The sequence below is a fragment of the Notechis scutatus genome, chromosome 4, assembly GCF_049901735.1.
Source record: "Notechis scutatus isolate UNSWTSFEM ecotype Mainland chromosome 4, rNotScu1.2, whole genome shotgun sequence".
Taxonomy (NCBI): domain Eukaryota; kingdom Metazoa; phylum Chordata; class Lepidosauria; order Squamata; family Elapidae; genus Notechis; species Notechis scutatus.
Window position 1 is genome coordinate 94,885,057 of NC_142012.1, and position 18,419 is coordinate 94,903,475.

The 18,419-nt window shown below is 37.1% G+C and overlaps 1 protein-coding gene across 11 annotated transcripts in view; it reads left to right on the top strand.

Moving 5' to 3' along the window:
* Positions 1-18,419, top strand: part of PCDH15 (protocadherin related 15) — a 755,413-nt gene that overhangs the window by 445,586 nt on the left and 291,408 nt on the right. For all 11 annotated transcript variants that reach the window (XM_087964118.1, XM_087964124.1, XM_087964126.1 and 8 more), the window contains 2 exons: positions 11,650-11,769; positions 14,652-14,762. In XM_087964118.1, coding sequence (XP_087820244.1) covers positions 11,650-11,769; positions 14,652-14,762 — 231 coding nt within the window. The remainder of the gene's footprint in view (positions 1-11,649; positions 11,770-14,651; positions 14,763-18,419) is intronic.

Genomic DNA, 18,419 nt, shown 5'->3' on the forward strand with positions numbered 1-18,419 from the left:
TTGTAATTGTAAATGCCCTGGACATATCAGTCCTATTGGGGATTAGGAAAACCATTAAAATCTCGCTGTTCCAGAAAGCCTTCGGGGACTGACCTGATTTAATTCTATCCTATGGCACAGTTATGACTTACTGTGTATAAACTTCAAATTTTAGAAACTGGGCATATATGCCTTTCTTATATATGTTCCCATATTGCACATTTTTGGGAATTTGTTTTCATCTGGGGCTCATGATTGCCACCCTTAAGGTAGTGGGGGTATATAATTTTAAACGTAATATTAACTACTGACTAGTTTCATTCTTATTGGGACTCTTCAGTATCCATCTGATTGTTGGAATAAGAAGAGCTGAAAGTGCAACTGTCCAGCATGGCAGGAGGCAGGAAGCAATGAGGGTGTCAGGGTTCCAGAAAAACCCAAATCCACTTAAAAACTCCAAGACAGATATTTTCTCAAAGTTTCCTTTTATTAGCGAAGTTATGCTGACACATCTGGAAAAACCTGAATCTGAATTTTTACTAATAAGTAAAAAATTACAAATCCACCCCCTGCACCCATCATTCCATCACATGCCCCAATCACCATCCATTCCAACTTGAGACATCCCCTCTACTACTCCTCAGCCAGGTGCAGAAATAACATGACCTTGACTTTAAAGAAGAATGCTATTATGTTTAACCACATACACTCCATGAAATTCCCCCTCCCAACTTCCCATGCTCAAGAATATGGTAGCGTGGAAGTTCCTGGTGCTAACATGGCTTCCAAAGCTGGCAGAGAGTTGTTCATCCTGGGAACTGTAGGAAGAGAACTATGTTGACTACAGCCTTTGTTTTGAGACCTAATGTGCCACTTGTGTCCTTAATAATTTTGCACAAAGTTCGACATAGAATTCAGAGGGGCATTGCTAGACAATGATAGCATAGTTCACATTAGAGAAAGACTATATGAATGTGTCTTTCATCTTGTGTGTATATGTGATTATGCTGTTCAGGTAGATATGGGGAGAGGGAAACAGATGTTTGGATTTGTTGCAGGGTCTGGTTCTCCTGATGAAATCATTCTTCTGCTGTTTCTTGTTACTTATAAGACTCTGATTTAGTCAGTGGTTGTCTGAATAGACCTGCTACCAAAGCCTGAGAAAATGCTGCATCATGTTCAATATGGACGGTAGTAAGGGATTTGAATGGTTTGAGCTCTGAGTTGTAGGTGGCAATCAGTGTTCTTCTGTTTCAGCAAACTGTCTTTAATAAGGTCCTCCCTGGGAATTGATCTAGCTATATTGATTTGTCTGATCCTTCTGAGTGGATAGTTCAGTCTCCTGAATGCCTAGCTTAATTCCATCAGTGGAGTATCTCTGTCAAATGAGCCAGAAGAGATCCATTTGTTTCACACAGTTGGGCTACAAATGATAGATTTGGTGGTGTGTTCTGCATCTGGCTGGAAACACACTGATACACATGATGATTTATAGATGTCCAAAATAATGTGTTCATGTATATGTGTAGTTTTACCAGCACATCAAGAAAATTGATCTGTTCTAAACATAGCTTGAAGTTGAGGCTGAGGTTGATGGTAGGATGAAAGCTATTGATGTCATAATTTGAAATCTGATGAGAGGTTCATTTCCTTGAATTCAGATGATGAAAATGTTATCAATGTATCTCAAGTAAAGGAGGAACTTCAGGGAGTAAGAATTAAGAATGTGTTATTTTAGGTCACCGATGATGATATTGACATTTCCCTCCTCCAAGACAGTTTCACCAGTAAGTCCTTCTGAAATACTTAGTTATTGTTTCCTGAACCCTTTATTTTTTACCTTATTTATTTTATGTCATCCTATTTCAATACTTCTCCTATCGTACAACCTAAAAATTATTCCCTTGAACTCAAATGTTCCTGGTATTATGAAGAAAAAAAAAAGATATATAACCAACTCTGGAAGTAGCCAAGGTAGCCAAATAACTGAAGATAAATTAGCCTCTTACTATACTCATATGGAAGACTTTATCTCTTGGAAACCTGTGAATTTAAGAATAGAGTCAATGGTGTTTTTTTTTTTCTCAATGAACTAATGAAGAAAGACAATGGATAGTTATGACTTTTGGGAATAAGCATGCAGTTATGACTTTTGGGAATAAGTATGCTACCCACCATAGAGTAGTATCTAAACCTATTCCCTCAATTAGTTTCTGGCTGATGAGCTAAATAAAACTCTCCTCACATTTTTTAGTTAAATATTGTCTTCTTTTCTTCCTAGCTATTATAGCTCTGTCTGAGCATTTATCAGCTATTTCTGTTTAAACTGACAACCTGAGAAAATATTTGATCCTCATATATACTTTATCCAAGGGATAAAGATAAGGGAAGAAGTTTATTTTCATTGAGCATCTATGCCAGGAAAATGGTGTGAAAGCAGTAATCTTAGAGCTTAGGCAAGCCCAAATCATAAAGAGAATGTTTCTCTCACTTATTGATAGATATTTTTATCCATTCTTAATCATAGCATTAATGCAAGAAGATAGGGGACTATCTTCTCTGTTCATTTTTCTCTAAGCAAGTTGCTTTTCTGCCACCTCTATACCATTGATCTTGTCCTGATTAATTGGTTTCCTAATCTGAATGATAGAAAAAGGCCCCATTGTTCTTCACAAATTCATTTGTTCCATCAATGTGATTAAAAATGAGTTCCTTTCTGTAATCTTTTGGAATTTCCCCATTCAAGTGTTTATTGATCTAGCTGTGAGACCTCTTTTAGACAATATTGCAACAGCTTATTCACTCAAAAATGTGTCCAATTTGGACATCTGCCACACTTCCTTTGTCTTATCTCCATCTTTGACAGCAAAAGAGTATATTCAAACATTCCAACAGTGTTAGAGAAACATTGCTAGGCCTGGTCAAAACTGAACTGATTAACTCTTACGATACAATGGCCAAAGATGGATAGGCAGAGATTTTGTCTAAAATTGAACCTTACACAAATTATGGAATTAATTCATGATATGGTAAAGCCTTTTACCTCTTAAGTGCCTGTACACAAAGATTGTAATGCTGTCTACACTGCACAACTAAAGACAACAGAGAAAAGACCTTCAACAAGGAATGATATCAAAAGTGGTTTTTATTTTGAAAAGACAACTGGACTGATATTTTTTTAGAAAGAAGAAAACGTTTCGCTTCCTATCCTGGAAACTTCATTGGTTTCTGCATTTGAAATATAAGAGTCACTCTTCTGAAGACAGCAAAATCTACATTTTTGGTAGAGAGGACCATTGATTCAGGTGACCCTGAGGTCACAGATAAAACCCCAAGTAACCACAATGGCTCTCAAAGAATAGTAAGGACAGTTGACTATAAATAAAATACAATCTTTCCATTCCCCCAAGCTCCATTGTGTCAGAATATACCATCCCCTCCACAACAACTAATCTCTACTGTCAATAACTGTCCTTTCATCTCCCATACACACCATCCTATACAACTGATGAAGCTTCCAGGATAGGAAATGAAACATCCTTTTCCTCAAATAATCAGTCCAGTTGCCTTTTCAAAATTAAAAAACACTTTTGATAAAACTTTAGATGACTTAAAATATTAAATAGAAACAAGGAATGGTGTTTTGACATGGTTCAAGAGTCTTGAGGAACATGCCTAAACGGCCATATCATCTAACCTTCAAATAAGATGACTATCCCACTCCTACTATAGTTTTTAGAAGGGTGTTGACTTGCCCTTAATAAACAAACATTGTATTCAACCTTCAACCTGATCTTAATGTGATCCTGTTGGTAATACTTATCATCTAATTTACCCTAATATTTTATTTCCTCCAGCTTGAGTTCTCACTGGCACCCTATGATCTGGGTCTTCCTACTTTTTCCTTTTTTCAAACAGATCCTCAAAGACTTCCAACCATATAGTTTACTAGAAGACCATGCTGTCTTCTCAACTACCATAACCTATCCCCATCAAGAAAACCTTCACCTTAGTTGATCCAATATAATAATCGAACTTCTAGCTGATCAAGCAAAAGTCAAAAAGCTGTCCTTTTCCTGGAACATTCCTGGCTGGAAATCCAGAATAGATGACCTATATTTTTAGACTTAATTAGTAAATATGATGTCATTTTGTTATAGAAGATATGGTTTGTAGAGCCTCCATTATTCCAATACTAATTGGTACACTTTCCTGAAGCTATTTCTCTTGATATAAGGATACAAGATTGAATAGGCATTTGTTTGTTTATATCAAATAATCTGCTGTCCCCAATTTCTAAGATGAGGGCAGGTGAGAAAAAGGCATTATCCCCTAAGCTAGTTCATCAGGACATGATTTCCTAACAAGCATTTATTGTCCTCCTTGCAAGAAGCTTTCCTCAAAAAATGCCACTTTAGATAAACTGCAAAATTACCTGACAGAGCTGACTTGGCTATCCAAAATCTGGGATATGTTACCACATGCCTTTAATGCCAGATGCAGCTGTACTGACAAAGCTATTGAGTTCAATAACCATGTTTCTCAACCAAAAAGCCCTCTCAGAGCTAAGCCAGTACCACTCCAGAAATCAGTGCCTGAATCTATCATGAAGACTGATGATTAGATGGTCTGACAAAATGTCAAGAATGACACAACTACTTCTGCCTCAGATTTGACCCTTGAGCTGCAAAAGGTCCTGACTGAGAAGTCAAATTCGACACAGGTTTTTTCTATGTATCACATAGTGATACATAAGTTTGATAGGTCACTATTCACCCATCAGCATAGGTAAACCTCCACACTCGAGGCAGAAAGTGTTACAAATCTAGTAATCAACCTGTCACTAGGAATGGATTTCTAGATCTTAAGGGAAGCTATGAAAAGCTAATGAAAAGGAAGAAACATACACACACAAAATAACCAGGAGTTACCTATCCAAACCACAAGAGACAAAAATCTTACTGAAAGATAATTGCAAGTACCTCAACTAATAGGTCATGCTGGCCAGAAGCTATGATTTCCATTAAAGGGTTGGGTAAAGTTTTATAGTCAATTATAGAGATTCCTCTTCCATCAGCTTTTCATTTCAACCTTGCTAGATAACATTCATCTTTGACCATCAGTCTCCCAGATGGACACCAACAAATTGATTAATCAACTAAAAAATTATAAGGCCCTTGGCGGTGATTTTATATCCACTGAATTATAAAAAAAATGTTGCTCACAGGTCACCTGTTCTCTGGCCTCCTTATTTATCCATATTAATGATACCTTTCATATGCTGAAAGACTGAAGCCAGATAACAGACAACAGATAATCAGAATTGGAAGGGAAATTGTAGGTCGTCTAATCCAACCCCCTGCCCAAGCAGGAGACCCTACACCATTTCTGACAGATGGGAGTCCAATCTCTCCTTGAAAGTTTCAAGAGATGGCGCTCCCACAACTTCCAAGGGCAAGCTGTTCCATTGGTTGATTGTTCTCACTGTCAGAAAGTTTCTCCTTATTTCCAGGTTAAATCCCTCCTTGTTCAGTTTCTATCCATTATTCCTTGTCTGGCCTTTGGGTACTTTGGAAAATAGCTTGACCCCTTCCTCTCTATGGCAGCCTCTCAAATATTGGAACACTGCTATTATGTCTCCCCTGGTCCTTCTCTTTACTAGTCTACCCAAGCCCAGTTCCTATAACTGTTCTTCATATGTTTTAGTCTCCAGTCCTTTAATCATCCTGGTTGCTCTTCTCTGTACTTTTTCTAGAGTCTCAACCTCTTTTTTATAGTGTGATGACCAAAACTGGATGCCGTACTCTAGGTATGGTCTTACTAAGGCTTTATAGAGTGATATTATACTTCACTTGATCTTGATTGTATCCCTCTGTCTGCCATTCAACCCCTATGCTTAACTATTACCTGGTTGTCTGATTGAATGAATGAATTTTTATGCTGCTGATCTGCTCTAGAGGGTGACTCTGGGCAGCTAATGTTGTTAATCTTGGTCTAAGATGTTTGCAAATTTTAGTAGATTATTGATTACTATATGTGTGCCCATGACTATACCATTAAAAACATGTTGTTAATGTTGAAGTAGTTATATACAGTATAAAGTAACTAATCTGGAAGCAATGCATGCTGCTTTGGCATCAGCCATGATGTACTTGATAGCTTAAAATTCATGTTTGACTCAGCATCTATGATGGCTAAGAAAAAGGTGTAAAGGAGATTTCCTATCATGGCTTCTTTAGGTTGTCTGTGGTGTCTTTTATGGAGAAATTGAACTCCTTTCCTCTTCTGCTTTGTATAGATCTTTAATCCTTCTATAACATTTGCTTGGTTTATCTTTATCTTTTCTTTTTTCTAGTTTCTACAATAAATGGCATTACTATTATCACATGCATTTATATATTTCTTAACAACTACCGTATTTCTCCAACAATATGGCCTCCACCAATAGGAAGGCCCAGCATGATTTCTGGGCATGAGGTGAAATTAGGCCCCACCCCCCAAAATTAGGCCTATTTAATCCATGTGTTTCCCCGCCATTTCTCACATCGTTCGTTAAAACTACATGAGGTGAAGAGAAATGGGGGGAAAGGGGGGGCAGAAAACTTGCCTTTAGGAGCACCCTGCTTTAGGAGCACCCTGTACTACCGATAGAACATCGGCTGATAGAAGTTCCCTGAAGGCAGAGTCACCAGCCGCTTCTATCGGCTGGTAGAAGCGGCCTCGGGGCGAATGCCCATGCACACTCCCCTTGCCACAAAGCCATTTCTATTGGCCGATGGAAGCTCCCCAAAGGCAGAGTCACCAGCCACTTCGGGGCAAGACATGGCTGCCCGTGGAGCGCTCCTGACAGGAGTGCCCCATGCACACTCCCCTCGCCATGAAGCCATTTCTATTGGCCGATGGAAGCTCCCCAAAGGCAGAGTCACCAGCCGCTTCTATCGGCTGGCAGAAGCAGCCTCAGGGTGAGTGCCCCACGCACACTCCTTTCACCACGAACCCGCTTCTACCAGCCGATAGAAGCAGCTGGTGACTCTGCCTTTGGGGAGCTTCCATTGGCCGATAGAAATGGCTTTGTGGCGAGGGGAGTGCATGTGGGCGCTCACTCCGAGGCCACTTCTACCAGCTGATAGATTTCCTCCCCACGCGCACCACCACCTAGAGTGCCCCATGTGCACTCAACTCTCCACGAGGCCGCTTCTACCAGCTGATAGAAGCGGCTGGTGATTCTGCCTTCGGGGAGCTTCCATCAACTGATAGAAGTGGCCTCATGAAGAGGTGACTGTGCATGGGGCACTGTAGAATGGGGTGCATGTGGGGGAGGAAATTAAGTCAACCCCGAAAATACGTCCTAGTCATTTCTCTGGGCTCAAAAAAAAAAAATAAGACCCGGCCTTATTTTATGAGAAACATGGTATATATCTTTAAGAATATTCTAAACACAATTAACTGAGACAGTACTGTGTCAAAGAAAAAGATCAACAACTTTGGGTTAAGGTCTTCAAACTATAATTCACATGTTACATTTTCATGACCCTAATATGAAACAATAAGTTGCATAATATGTGTGTTATTAGTATATTTTAATTGAGGAAGTTTGTGTATTTTAATTTTTTAAAAAAAAAAATCATCAAAATATGAAGTTCTAATATGGTATACATAAATCTGTTTACTGTTTAACTAAAAACTATTTGAAGATAAGCTCACATTCACTTACTAAAGTTTCTAAGGCAAAAACAGATAGTAAAATATTTTCTCTTCCAGGTTGTTGTTTTAAAAGTGAGATGGAAAAATATATGTGATATGTATGAAACTATATATTTATGTAATAAATATATTATCATTTTAAGACTATGAATTACAGTTTTTATGATGCAAGGATTTTTGTCTACTGGATTATTTGTCCTTAAAGTCTATTTCTAAGGATTTCCTATAAGAATTGAATTTCAAAACACCTGAGGTTCATTTTTTAAAAATATAAACCAATTTTCCCTATTTTTCAGCATCTTGCAAAAAAACTTTTGGAGCTTTAGGGCTTGTTCTAGAACTTTTTACATTCTAAGCAGGGAAATTGCTCTCCTATTTGCCTTAGTGAATTCACCACTTTTCTTCTCTAAATAACAGTTTCATAAAAGCTGTCATCCTTTATCAAAATCAAGCGAAGGCAAGATGGCTCTACTAACAGCCATGTAGCTCAATCCTCTTCTGTTTCTTTTCATTCACCACTGACCTTGTTAAACTAAGATCTGGAAAAAAGACCTCTATTATTTTATAATCTCTCAGATAATTCTGTTCTTAAATTCTTCATCTGATTATGAAACCAAGGAGTCTTGTGTGATGACCGTATAATAATAATCTCCATAGGGTATAGTTATTAAAGCCAATAGTTTTGTGGTTATTTGAACTTTCTTTGTGAATGAGAAAAAAAAATGAAATTTTGACTTCAGGTTTCGACAATAAAGTGGGTTATTGTTCTAGAAATGACTAGTGATTGTTATTTGGCATAACTGAAAAGTTGATACTATAACTTTATTATGTATATTACTGCCAATAAGTTGAAAGTTACTGCTTTTTGTTTTTGTTTTTATTTCTTTTTCTCCCTCCCATCTCTTGAATCTGCTTTTCCCTTTCCTGTTTTTCCATTGTCTTTATTTCTATTTCTATTTTATATTTTTATATTTTTATATTTCTATTTTATTAAAGTTAAAAAAAACTTTAATGAAATGTATATGTAGGCTAAATTCATTAAGAAATAAATTAGAAAGACACAATAAAGACAGAAGGAAGAAATGTCAGTTTGTCTACATATAGTTTACCTTAAAGTTGAAAATAGTACCATATTTCCTTTATGTATTATCAAGGATCAGTGATAAGGAAACAATTGTTCCCCAGCATAGATAGTAACAACTAACTTTTTGAAAAATAACCAGTGTACTTTATCTCAACGATTTATCCAAAGGACTATCAGCAAACACACTTCACTCTGTTCTTAAAATCTATTTTGTTGATTTGAAAATAACAATGGCATAACTTGCCAAGGAACAAGGATAAAATCAAAACCCATCAACATTTTCTATGTGTTTCCTTGAACTTGTTCTAGTGTTGAATTTATTGGATACATTTTATATAACCATAGAAATAGAAATCCAATAGATTTTGATAAAAGAAAAATGGAAAATGGGATAGAATATAAGATTTGAAGCAGTTCTGTCAAGCACAGGAAATCAAGAGTCCAGGCAGTTCAAATGAACATGTAGATTTATTAATATGCTAAATCTCTCTACGAGAATCTGAACTACTAACAGTCAAAGCAATCAGCAATAGATAAGAGTCAACATAATTCAATTGCTCTGGATTTATATCTCTTGTGAGTACAAAAAGACTCAAGACGGATAACATGTTTGACTCCTTCCTTGGGATCAAACTGGTCATCTCCTACAAATTTTGCCTTACATACTATACATCTAACAGAGTTCTTATTTTTGAAAAATTTATGCAGAGATATATACTTTTCCACTGATGTTATTCATCTTAGATTTTTCTATGCCTGTCATATTATTTTATAAAAAGCTAATCATTGCTACCTATACTGGGAATTTGGAAAACAAACTTTTCTTTTGGCCTTTGCAGAACAGATAACTTTGTAAGTGCCATTTAAAATTATTTTTTAATGTGGGGAAGTTGGATTGTCATGGGGTGGTTGCAAACTTTTCTGTGTCCCAAAATTTCCTAAGGATAATTATTTTTAAAGAAACAAGGATGAAACAGGAAAGTTTTTCAGATTAGTAGATGACAGGAACATTTGATAGTCGATGAAGACAGAAATCCTCCAATAACATCCATCTGATATATCAAAACAAACTTGAACAATGAGCTGACAATGCAAAATTCTTCACATAGGAAAAAATAAGCATATACAAATATGATAGGACATACCTGCCTTGGCAACAATAACTCTAAAAAAGATATTGGGAGTATAATTAATCACAAATTGAATATGAAGGTAACATGGCTGCAAAACAGCAAATGTAAATTGCATCAATAGAACATAGTTTCCAAATTAAAGGGAAATAATGTTTCTTCTATTTGCATATCCTTGACCTCAACTCGGGTATTGAGTTCAATTTTGAAGATAGTAAAAATATCAAGACCAAGAAAATTGGGTATATTAACATTGTCTGAATTATCATTCCAAGCAATGCCTTGTTTTCTATTGTCTCAGGGTGGATGACACAAATTAATGTTCTAGGGAATGCTAGGGAAAATATCCTTTTTAAAATAGCAGTTTGATGATAGACTCAAATATTTAGAGAGACAGTAAGTTCTGTTCATTGCATGTGGTCCAAGCAAAGGCTTCCCAGTTTTCTCTTGAGGATACTTTACACAATTCTTACCCCGAAGAGAGTTGGAATTGATAGATTAAATTGTTTATTCCAAATCTATGATTTTATGATTCAATATTGAGGAACTACAACTTCCAACAGTCCTAGCTAGCATGAGCAATGGTGAAAGTTGCAGAAAAAAAGCATTGGGAAGCTGATCCATATTCTTATCTCTGAGAGTTGATAATATAATTTGAATCAGGAGGCCTATGATCAGGGGTGGGATTCTACCAGTTCACACCTATTCCCTAGAACTGGTTGTTAACATTCTAAGTGGTTCAGAGAACTGGTTGTTAGAAGGAATTACTGGCCTAATCCTGTAAGGAAGGCAGGAAAGAAACATTCTGGTGTTGCTTACAGAAACTGCCTCTCCGTTAACCCTTCTTGGCATGACTAGACTTCCTGTCTCAGGAACTTCTCTGGAGTTTTTTTCCCCTCCTTTGCTGGTATTTTGCTTGTGTGGAGTGACCATTTGAAGTTACAATGGCACTGAAAAAAGTGACTTATGACCATTTTTCACACTTACAACTGTTGCAGCATCCCCACAGTCATGAGAGACCAGGCGAGGAGATGCATGCCTCGATGTGAGTGATATTGATTTGGCCACACCCAGCCAATAACATGACCACCAAGCCATGTCCAACCAGTCACATGACCACCAAGCCACGCGCCCACCATCTAAGCCACGCCCACAGAACCAGTTGTTAAAAATTTTGAATCCCACCCCTGCCTAAGATATTAGTTTCGACTACTATTCAAGTTTTAATTTGAGTGCCTTTTTTCTTCATGAAGCCTTATCTGTGATGAGCTTGGGTGGGACCATGAAAATATGTGATAATTAACTTGTCCTTTTATTTTTAAGCTAAGCAATTCAGTTGAGTAATTTTAATAAAGTGTGTCTTCTTATTTTCCCTCTTTTGCTTTTTTGTTTCTTTCCCCCTTCAAATACTCTACTGTATATCAGGGGGTCCCCAACCCCCAGTAGATGGACCAACACTGGTCTGTGGCATGCCAGCAACTGGTCTCCCAAACAAGCGAAACCCCATCTGCAGGATGCAGGCAGCACACAAAACCACGCCCCCTCTGGTCCACGGAAAAACCAGTCTCCATGGAACCAGTCCCTGGTGCCCAAAAGATTGAAGGCTGCTGCTGTATATTAAAATTTTATACATGATTTCTGATAATCTTGTTTCAGCTGGGAGAGTTGCCAGCATACTTATAAACATTTGAATTACAGAACTTGGGTTTCCTTCAAGAATTTTTAAGCATGAACTTTATGTTGTTCTTTCAGTTAACACCAGTTGGAACTACAATTTTCACCGGATTCTCTGGAAACAGAGGCGCCACAGATATAGATGATGGACCCAATGGCCAGATAGAGTATGTCATCCAGTACAATCCCAGCGATCCAGTATGTGAAATTTTATTTTCAGTAAAAATTGTTGAAATAAATTTTAAAACAAAGTAAAATAGAATACATTAGCTATACTTAATTTATTCTTTTATTAATTTAAATATATATATTGAAAGGTTTGAGTACCATTTTTTGTAATGTGTTTTCAAATCAGGTTTTGTCTGACTGCTATTATGGAACAAGGCAATATTCTTAAAAGAGGTGGTATATAGTGGTGGCCGTTCTTTGAAACGGTTGTGTCTCTTGAGTTCTACAGGACTCTACAGGACCTTTAGTTTTCTTAGCAACATTTTACAGAAGTGGCTTGCAAGTATCTTCTTCCTAGTCACATGAAGAATGTCAAGCCCAAAGCCACCTAGCTGCTCAAGATGGAATTAGTACTCATAGTTTCCTTTTTCCAGTCCATTTTCTTTTAACCATTTTACCAGACTGGCTCTTAAAGGAGATAATGAATCAGAAACGGCATAGTACTTTCATTTTTGAACACAGAAAATCATAAAGTTTGAGGCTAGATGTTTTAATTATATATCATGATGAATGAATTAAATTTAGTCACTCTTTTGGAGACTGTCAATGATTATCTGTTAAAATAGTAAGGATGTGACCATATCATGAAGGGGTAACTAAGTCTCTGTGTCAAACTGAATAAAAGGTATGGTGAGGAAGGACATGGGCAAGTAAAGTCAGAGACCTTCTAATAGAGGAATAGAGTTAAATTCCTTTCTTTATAATCATGAAGGCAGCATATTGAATCTAGCAAACATAAAAAGTCTTATCTGAACTTGGCAAAGGATATTGGCAAAATAATAGGCTGCTGAGAACAGTTTTCCCAATAAGATTGGGCTATATAATTTTGGGATAAAACTTTGGCTCTTTCTCCCCATAATCTGTAGTCTATAACCTGTAGTTTCCGTTCTGATGGAGCTCTTTCAAAGTCAAATGATAGTGAGTAGAACACCAAAGAAATTTTAGTTATTATTCCAGTTATCCATGAAGATGTAAATCTACCCCATAGGATCTTTGAGGCCAGAGGGATCTCAAAATAGGTTCATATTTTTACCTGTCCTGTTAGTTCCAGCAGGAGATGTGTATCTGGGCCCCAGCCAAAATAGACTTTTACCTGTTGGGATCCAGAAGGACTACCTTCTCTGCCATGGCCAGTCTTCAAATTTGACACAGATAAAATAAAGTAAATAATAAGCCTGGGACCTAGATAGTTAATAATGAGACCATTTTATGGTTTTCTTGAATATTTATGAGTGCCCCTGGCTGCTATTTTAATGCTATTCCTGTTTTTAATTTTGGTTGCTTCCCCCGCACCCTCTATTCTATCTGCTCACTGTCATGTATATGAGATAAGTGGTACATAAATGTATTAAATAAATAAATACATCAATGAATACATAATGAATTCTACTGTAGTCAAACTAGAATGCAGTTTTAAAGAAGAGTTAGATGCATATCTGGGTAAACCAGTCAGGTCCATTACGAAATTGGAATGACTTTGAAGGAGGGCACATTATGATGCCCTCTCTCCTTATTTAGTGACCACAATTTGTTCCAGCAATATGGTCATTAAGTCAAATGGTTCCTAGCAAACATCTCACATGGAGGGGAGAGAGGGGGAGGCTATGAAGATCACTGGGTGCTGCTATTTCATTCACCTAAAATTCTCTTGTGCAACAAGGTCAGCATTACTTTCACTCCAGTGTGCATTGTTGTCAGGTGCAACTATCTGGGTATGCACGTCCAAATGTTCATGCAATGCACGCTTTGGTTGAAAATTGATTTTCTGTTTATTACCTTCATATTTGTGAACAGTTGCTAACTGAGATCATTGAACAAGGTGTGTCTGCATTTGGTAACCTGTGAGCTCCAGAAAGCTCATAGCCTTTGCTCTATAAATCCTGATGGCTTCCAGAAATGACCTGTTGCCACAGTTATTGGCAAACGAAAGAAAGATCTATGGGAGAAGGACTGATGCTTCTTCAAATTTCAGAAACATTACAATTTCAATGAAGAAAAGGCCATGCTTTTGTTTATGTTGCATCAGATTGGAAGAATCTACAGCTAAATTAGTGAAAAGTATACACCCATCAAGATCATCGGGCCAAAAATGTCTGTATATTCAATATCCTAAGTGTACAAGGGGTTACTATTCCTGACCTAATATGTTTCCATTCACAGTTATGTTGCTGCATAACTAAAGAGTCTTATAATTTTTCAAGTTACATTGTTCAGGGATGGAGTATCCAATACATAAATTAAATTAAATTAATTTAACTTAATTTAATTTAAATTAAATATAGTTAATGGAAGAATGATGCAGTTTTCATGTCTGACTTTTAACACATCAGCAGTACAGTATACAATAATCATAATCATATTAGAGTTAGGCTGTGTCAGCAGATTTTATTTCTCCAAGTTAGCTATTAATATCAATTTGCATTGTCACTGTAGCCCTCTTTCTTTGATTTTATTCTCTTTGTATCTAAAATGGAGTGTTTTTGTTACTCTTTCATTGTTGAAAGGTAAAGCTTGATTGTATTTTGTCTTGTGATCTTTGAGAATGAAGTTTAATTTCACCGGAACTAAATTAAGCATTATCATGTCCCTCCTTTTAAAAATTTGCTAAGTACATATTTTAGATGCAATCGAAGTTCTGGTTGTTCTTTTAAAAAAAAAAATTCACCAGTTCATGTGGATGAAAAGTAGCTAATTAAAAGTTAAAAGTAGAATGTGTGCAATAATCTACATTTTTCTGTAGCTAGAGGCATTGTCATTAATTACCACTGGTCACTGGTCTTAAACTGTTAACTCATCATTTCCTACAATTCTTTATCCATCCTTTCCCTCCTCCTTTTTTTTTTCTTTTGCAGACATCAAATAGGACTTTTGACATCCCTCTGACATTGTCTGGAGCAATAGTTTTGCGTGAGAGATTAAATTATGAAGAAAAGTCACGTTATTTTGTCATTGTCCAAGCAAATGTGAGCATGATGTTTTTGGGGTGTTTATTATGTATATGATTGCTTTGGAAGAAAACGAAAATATGTAAATGTTTTATCTTGTCCTTTTCAGACAAGGATACATTACTTCTCAAATTTCCCACTGAATCTTTGCATGGGTTGAAGATTAGTTTAGACATCCAAACGAATAGTTCTACATAAAATGCCAAACAGAGCTTTCTCCAAATTAGGAAGACATTAATACATAATAAATATGCTGATTACTTTTTTATTTGATTTATTTGATTTGTCAATCGCTTAAAAAATAATAGGTATAAGTATAAACATAGTTATAAATACATGAAATTGATACATATAAGAAAAATAAAAAGATACAATAGGACAGGGACAGTAGGCACGTTGGTGCGCTTATGCACGCCCCCTACAGACCTCTTAGGAAAGGGGTGAGGTCAGTAGTAGACAGTCTAAGGTTAAAGTTTTTGGGGTTAGGAGAAGAAACCACAGAATCAGGTAGAGTATTCCAGACATTGACCAGTCTGTTGCTGAAGTCATATTTCCTGCAATCAAGTTTGGTGCGGTTAACTTTGATTATGTTCAATTGTGTATCTCTGCCCCTAGATGACTATATGATACTCTCTATGTTCTGTCCCAGTATCTGGAGGCTGTGGAGATCTGAACGGGGAAGAATAAGATTCAACAAAATCTCAGCAAGACTGAGTGGCGATGAGTTAGAGCCCCTCTAGTTTAAGTTTTTCCGTCTTTGGTTTGGCGGAGGGTGCACCATTTGGGGGTTCTTCTGGACTCACACAACCTGCTTGAAGAATAGGTGGCATCCGAGGCCAGGAAGGCTTCAGCATAACTTTGTTTTGTGTGTCAGTTGTGCTATTCCTGCATCAAAGTTTAGCTTGTTACTCATGCCGATCGTCTTTGTGCAGCAACACACCCTACCTGGTGCTGCATGGGAAAGTCAAATTATGGAAAGTATAATAGGTAGCTAAGGGTATATAGTTCAGGGGTGTCAAACTCAAGGCCTGCAGGGTGCTTAAATGCAGGATCTGGCCTGCGGGGTGCTTAAATCAGCCCTGCCCGGCCAGCCTGGAAATATCAAGGGACAGGCCCGCGGTGCCTCTGGTGGCTAAAACAGGCCGTGTGCAGGGGGATGTGCCTCATTTTATCCCTCCATGGCTTCCTGCAGCAAAAAAGGACTGAACAATGGGCCCCAAATTGGCTGAAAAACGGTCGAAAAACTGGTCCAAAATGGGCCATTTTTGGCCGGAAGGGTGCTGCAGGAGACACAACATGTGCTGGCCCCAGCCTGGTCAGTTTAGCAAAGGGGGAAAAAGTCCCGATATGTCACATGATGCCACCGTGATGATGCGGGTTTGACAACCCTGGTGTAAAGCAAATTTGAGTTGATGATTGCCTGTTAATTGCTGTTGTGATTTTAAACACAATTGCTTTGTTGTTTGCATAGTTTGTTGTTTGCTGATTGCATGCTTTCCAACGTTTGAGTTGGGTAGCCATATAATGTTTCTAAATACATATTTCAAATCTCTAAGTGATGAGATGGCACTTGCATGCTTGAGAATCACCCTAATGCTTTTGTTGTAACACTGTCTTTCATATATTATTTCACTGGCACAGCAATGTTTTGATTCCATAAAAGCGTATACATAACATGCATGCATACCTATCCTTTTTCAGTAAGCAGCACTATAGAAAGCACAAAAAGAGAGTAACAAACAGTAACCCAAATGAAGGAGGCACATGAAATGAGAAAGAAAAGCTAATGTAAAATCAAAAGTATTTTATATCAATACTCTCCCTATTCTTCTCCATAATATTCTACCATTGCAAACCATCTTTGCTTGGACCAAGTCAATACTTAAAAATTGCCTTCTCACTTTATTGTTTGTAAGGATTTCCTAAATTTCATGCAATTGTTTTTACTTTCTCACATACCCATAAATAACCCAAATGACATCTATTCATAGTTTTGACAATATATTTTCATCCTCTTGTTCATAATAAAAAACACTTTCACATCACTGCATGCATTCATGAGCTGCAAGAAAGAACCATCTCTCTCTCTCTCTCTCTCTCTCTCCCTCCCTCCCTCCCTCCCTCCCTCCCCCCCTCCCTCCCTCCCTCCCTCCCTCCCCCCCTCTCTCTCTACACACACACACACACATTATTCTAATATGGGTTATCTTTCTGACATAAATGGTAATAATTTTGTGCGGTGCTAGTTTAATGTCATTATTAAGTTTTGAGGTAGAATCTTTGGAAGACATGTTATCGAATTAGGTCCAATTGCATATCTTTTAATAAAAAACAATGTATGCACATTATATAATAAAATATATTACTTTATTATAGATCCAGACCAGAAACATAAATATATAAAGTGCAGGTTTAGAAAATTAACTGTAGATGATAGGTAAATCCACAATAAACATTCTACAATATAGCAAAATTATGAAATCAATTAATAATTGTATTGTGTAAAGTCTTAAACCCTTCTTAGTCCCGGAAAAATAACATTTTTCCCAAATCAAATGTTTAGTGCTGAATATTCAAGCAGAGTTAGTGTGTATTCCTTTCATCTCTGAATTGCACAGATTACCTACAAGGTATTTAAATAGCAAAAAAAAGTTGATCCATCTTTGCAGAATTCCTACTCTCACATTTGTTAATTAAAAGATATGATTTATCAAAAGATAGATTCTGGCTGAATATTATAGAAAAATAAAGGGAAATTCAGCAATGGAACTCATCATGAATGTGAGTAGTAACTGGAGAACATCTATCAAGCATACCTTAATCAGAATTCCTTCATTGACAGCAGTTAGAATTGATGATCTAAATCAGACGTGGGAAACAACAATGGCCCCTTTATGACTTGTGGACTTCAACTCCCAGAATTCCCGAGCTAGCCATGCCTTTTGTAAATGGCCTTTTTTGACACACCAAGGCTCAGATTCCCTGCTGCAGAAGTTCCAATGAAAATGATCTCAATAGTGCTTTCTAACATTATAATTGCAATTCACTTAACTCAAACTCAGCCCTCCCTTCCTCTTCTCCCCTTTACTAGATATGGCCCAGGAAGGGAAGGGCGATTGCTAAGGGACGATGAGCTGTGATCAGAATATTACTGATTGGAATTGTGATTGGCTTCTGCCAGGCCTGAATATGTACCCCTATTTCTAGTTCTGTCCATAGTTTCAGATTAATTTGCAAAGGTGCTCTCATTTCCTGCTCCTCTGCTGTCAACCTATATAATAAGCTCGTGTGTTGCTGCTGCTTTAATTGTCTTCCATCTAGCTTCTTATTGCTTGTCAGATTCTTGTGCCCCTGGGGAATTTCATTTATCACATGCTCGATCCCTCCTAGAGTGAGCAATTTGCTTCCACCTGAGTATAGCGAGGCTGGATATTTTAAAGGAGAATATTTGAAGCTCAGGGTTGAAATGACGGGTCCTTTATGTTCACTGAGCTTGCTTGTTTTCTTGCAAATGTTTCATTACCCTAACTAGGTAACATCATCAGTGACCCCTCATTTTAAACTTTCTCCAGGTTAACATTTTCTTGTTTTTAATTTTCAACTGATTCAAGAGAAACTGACAGAATGCAGGAATGGTACATATGGATGTATTCCATTAATCTGATCACCCCTTTT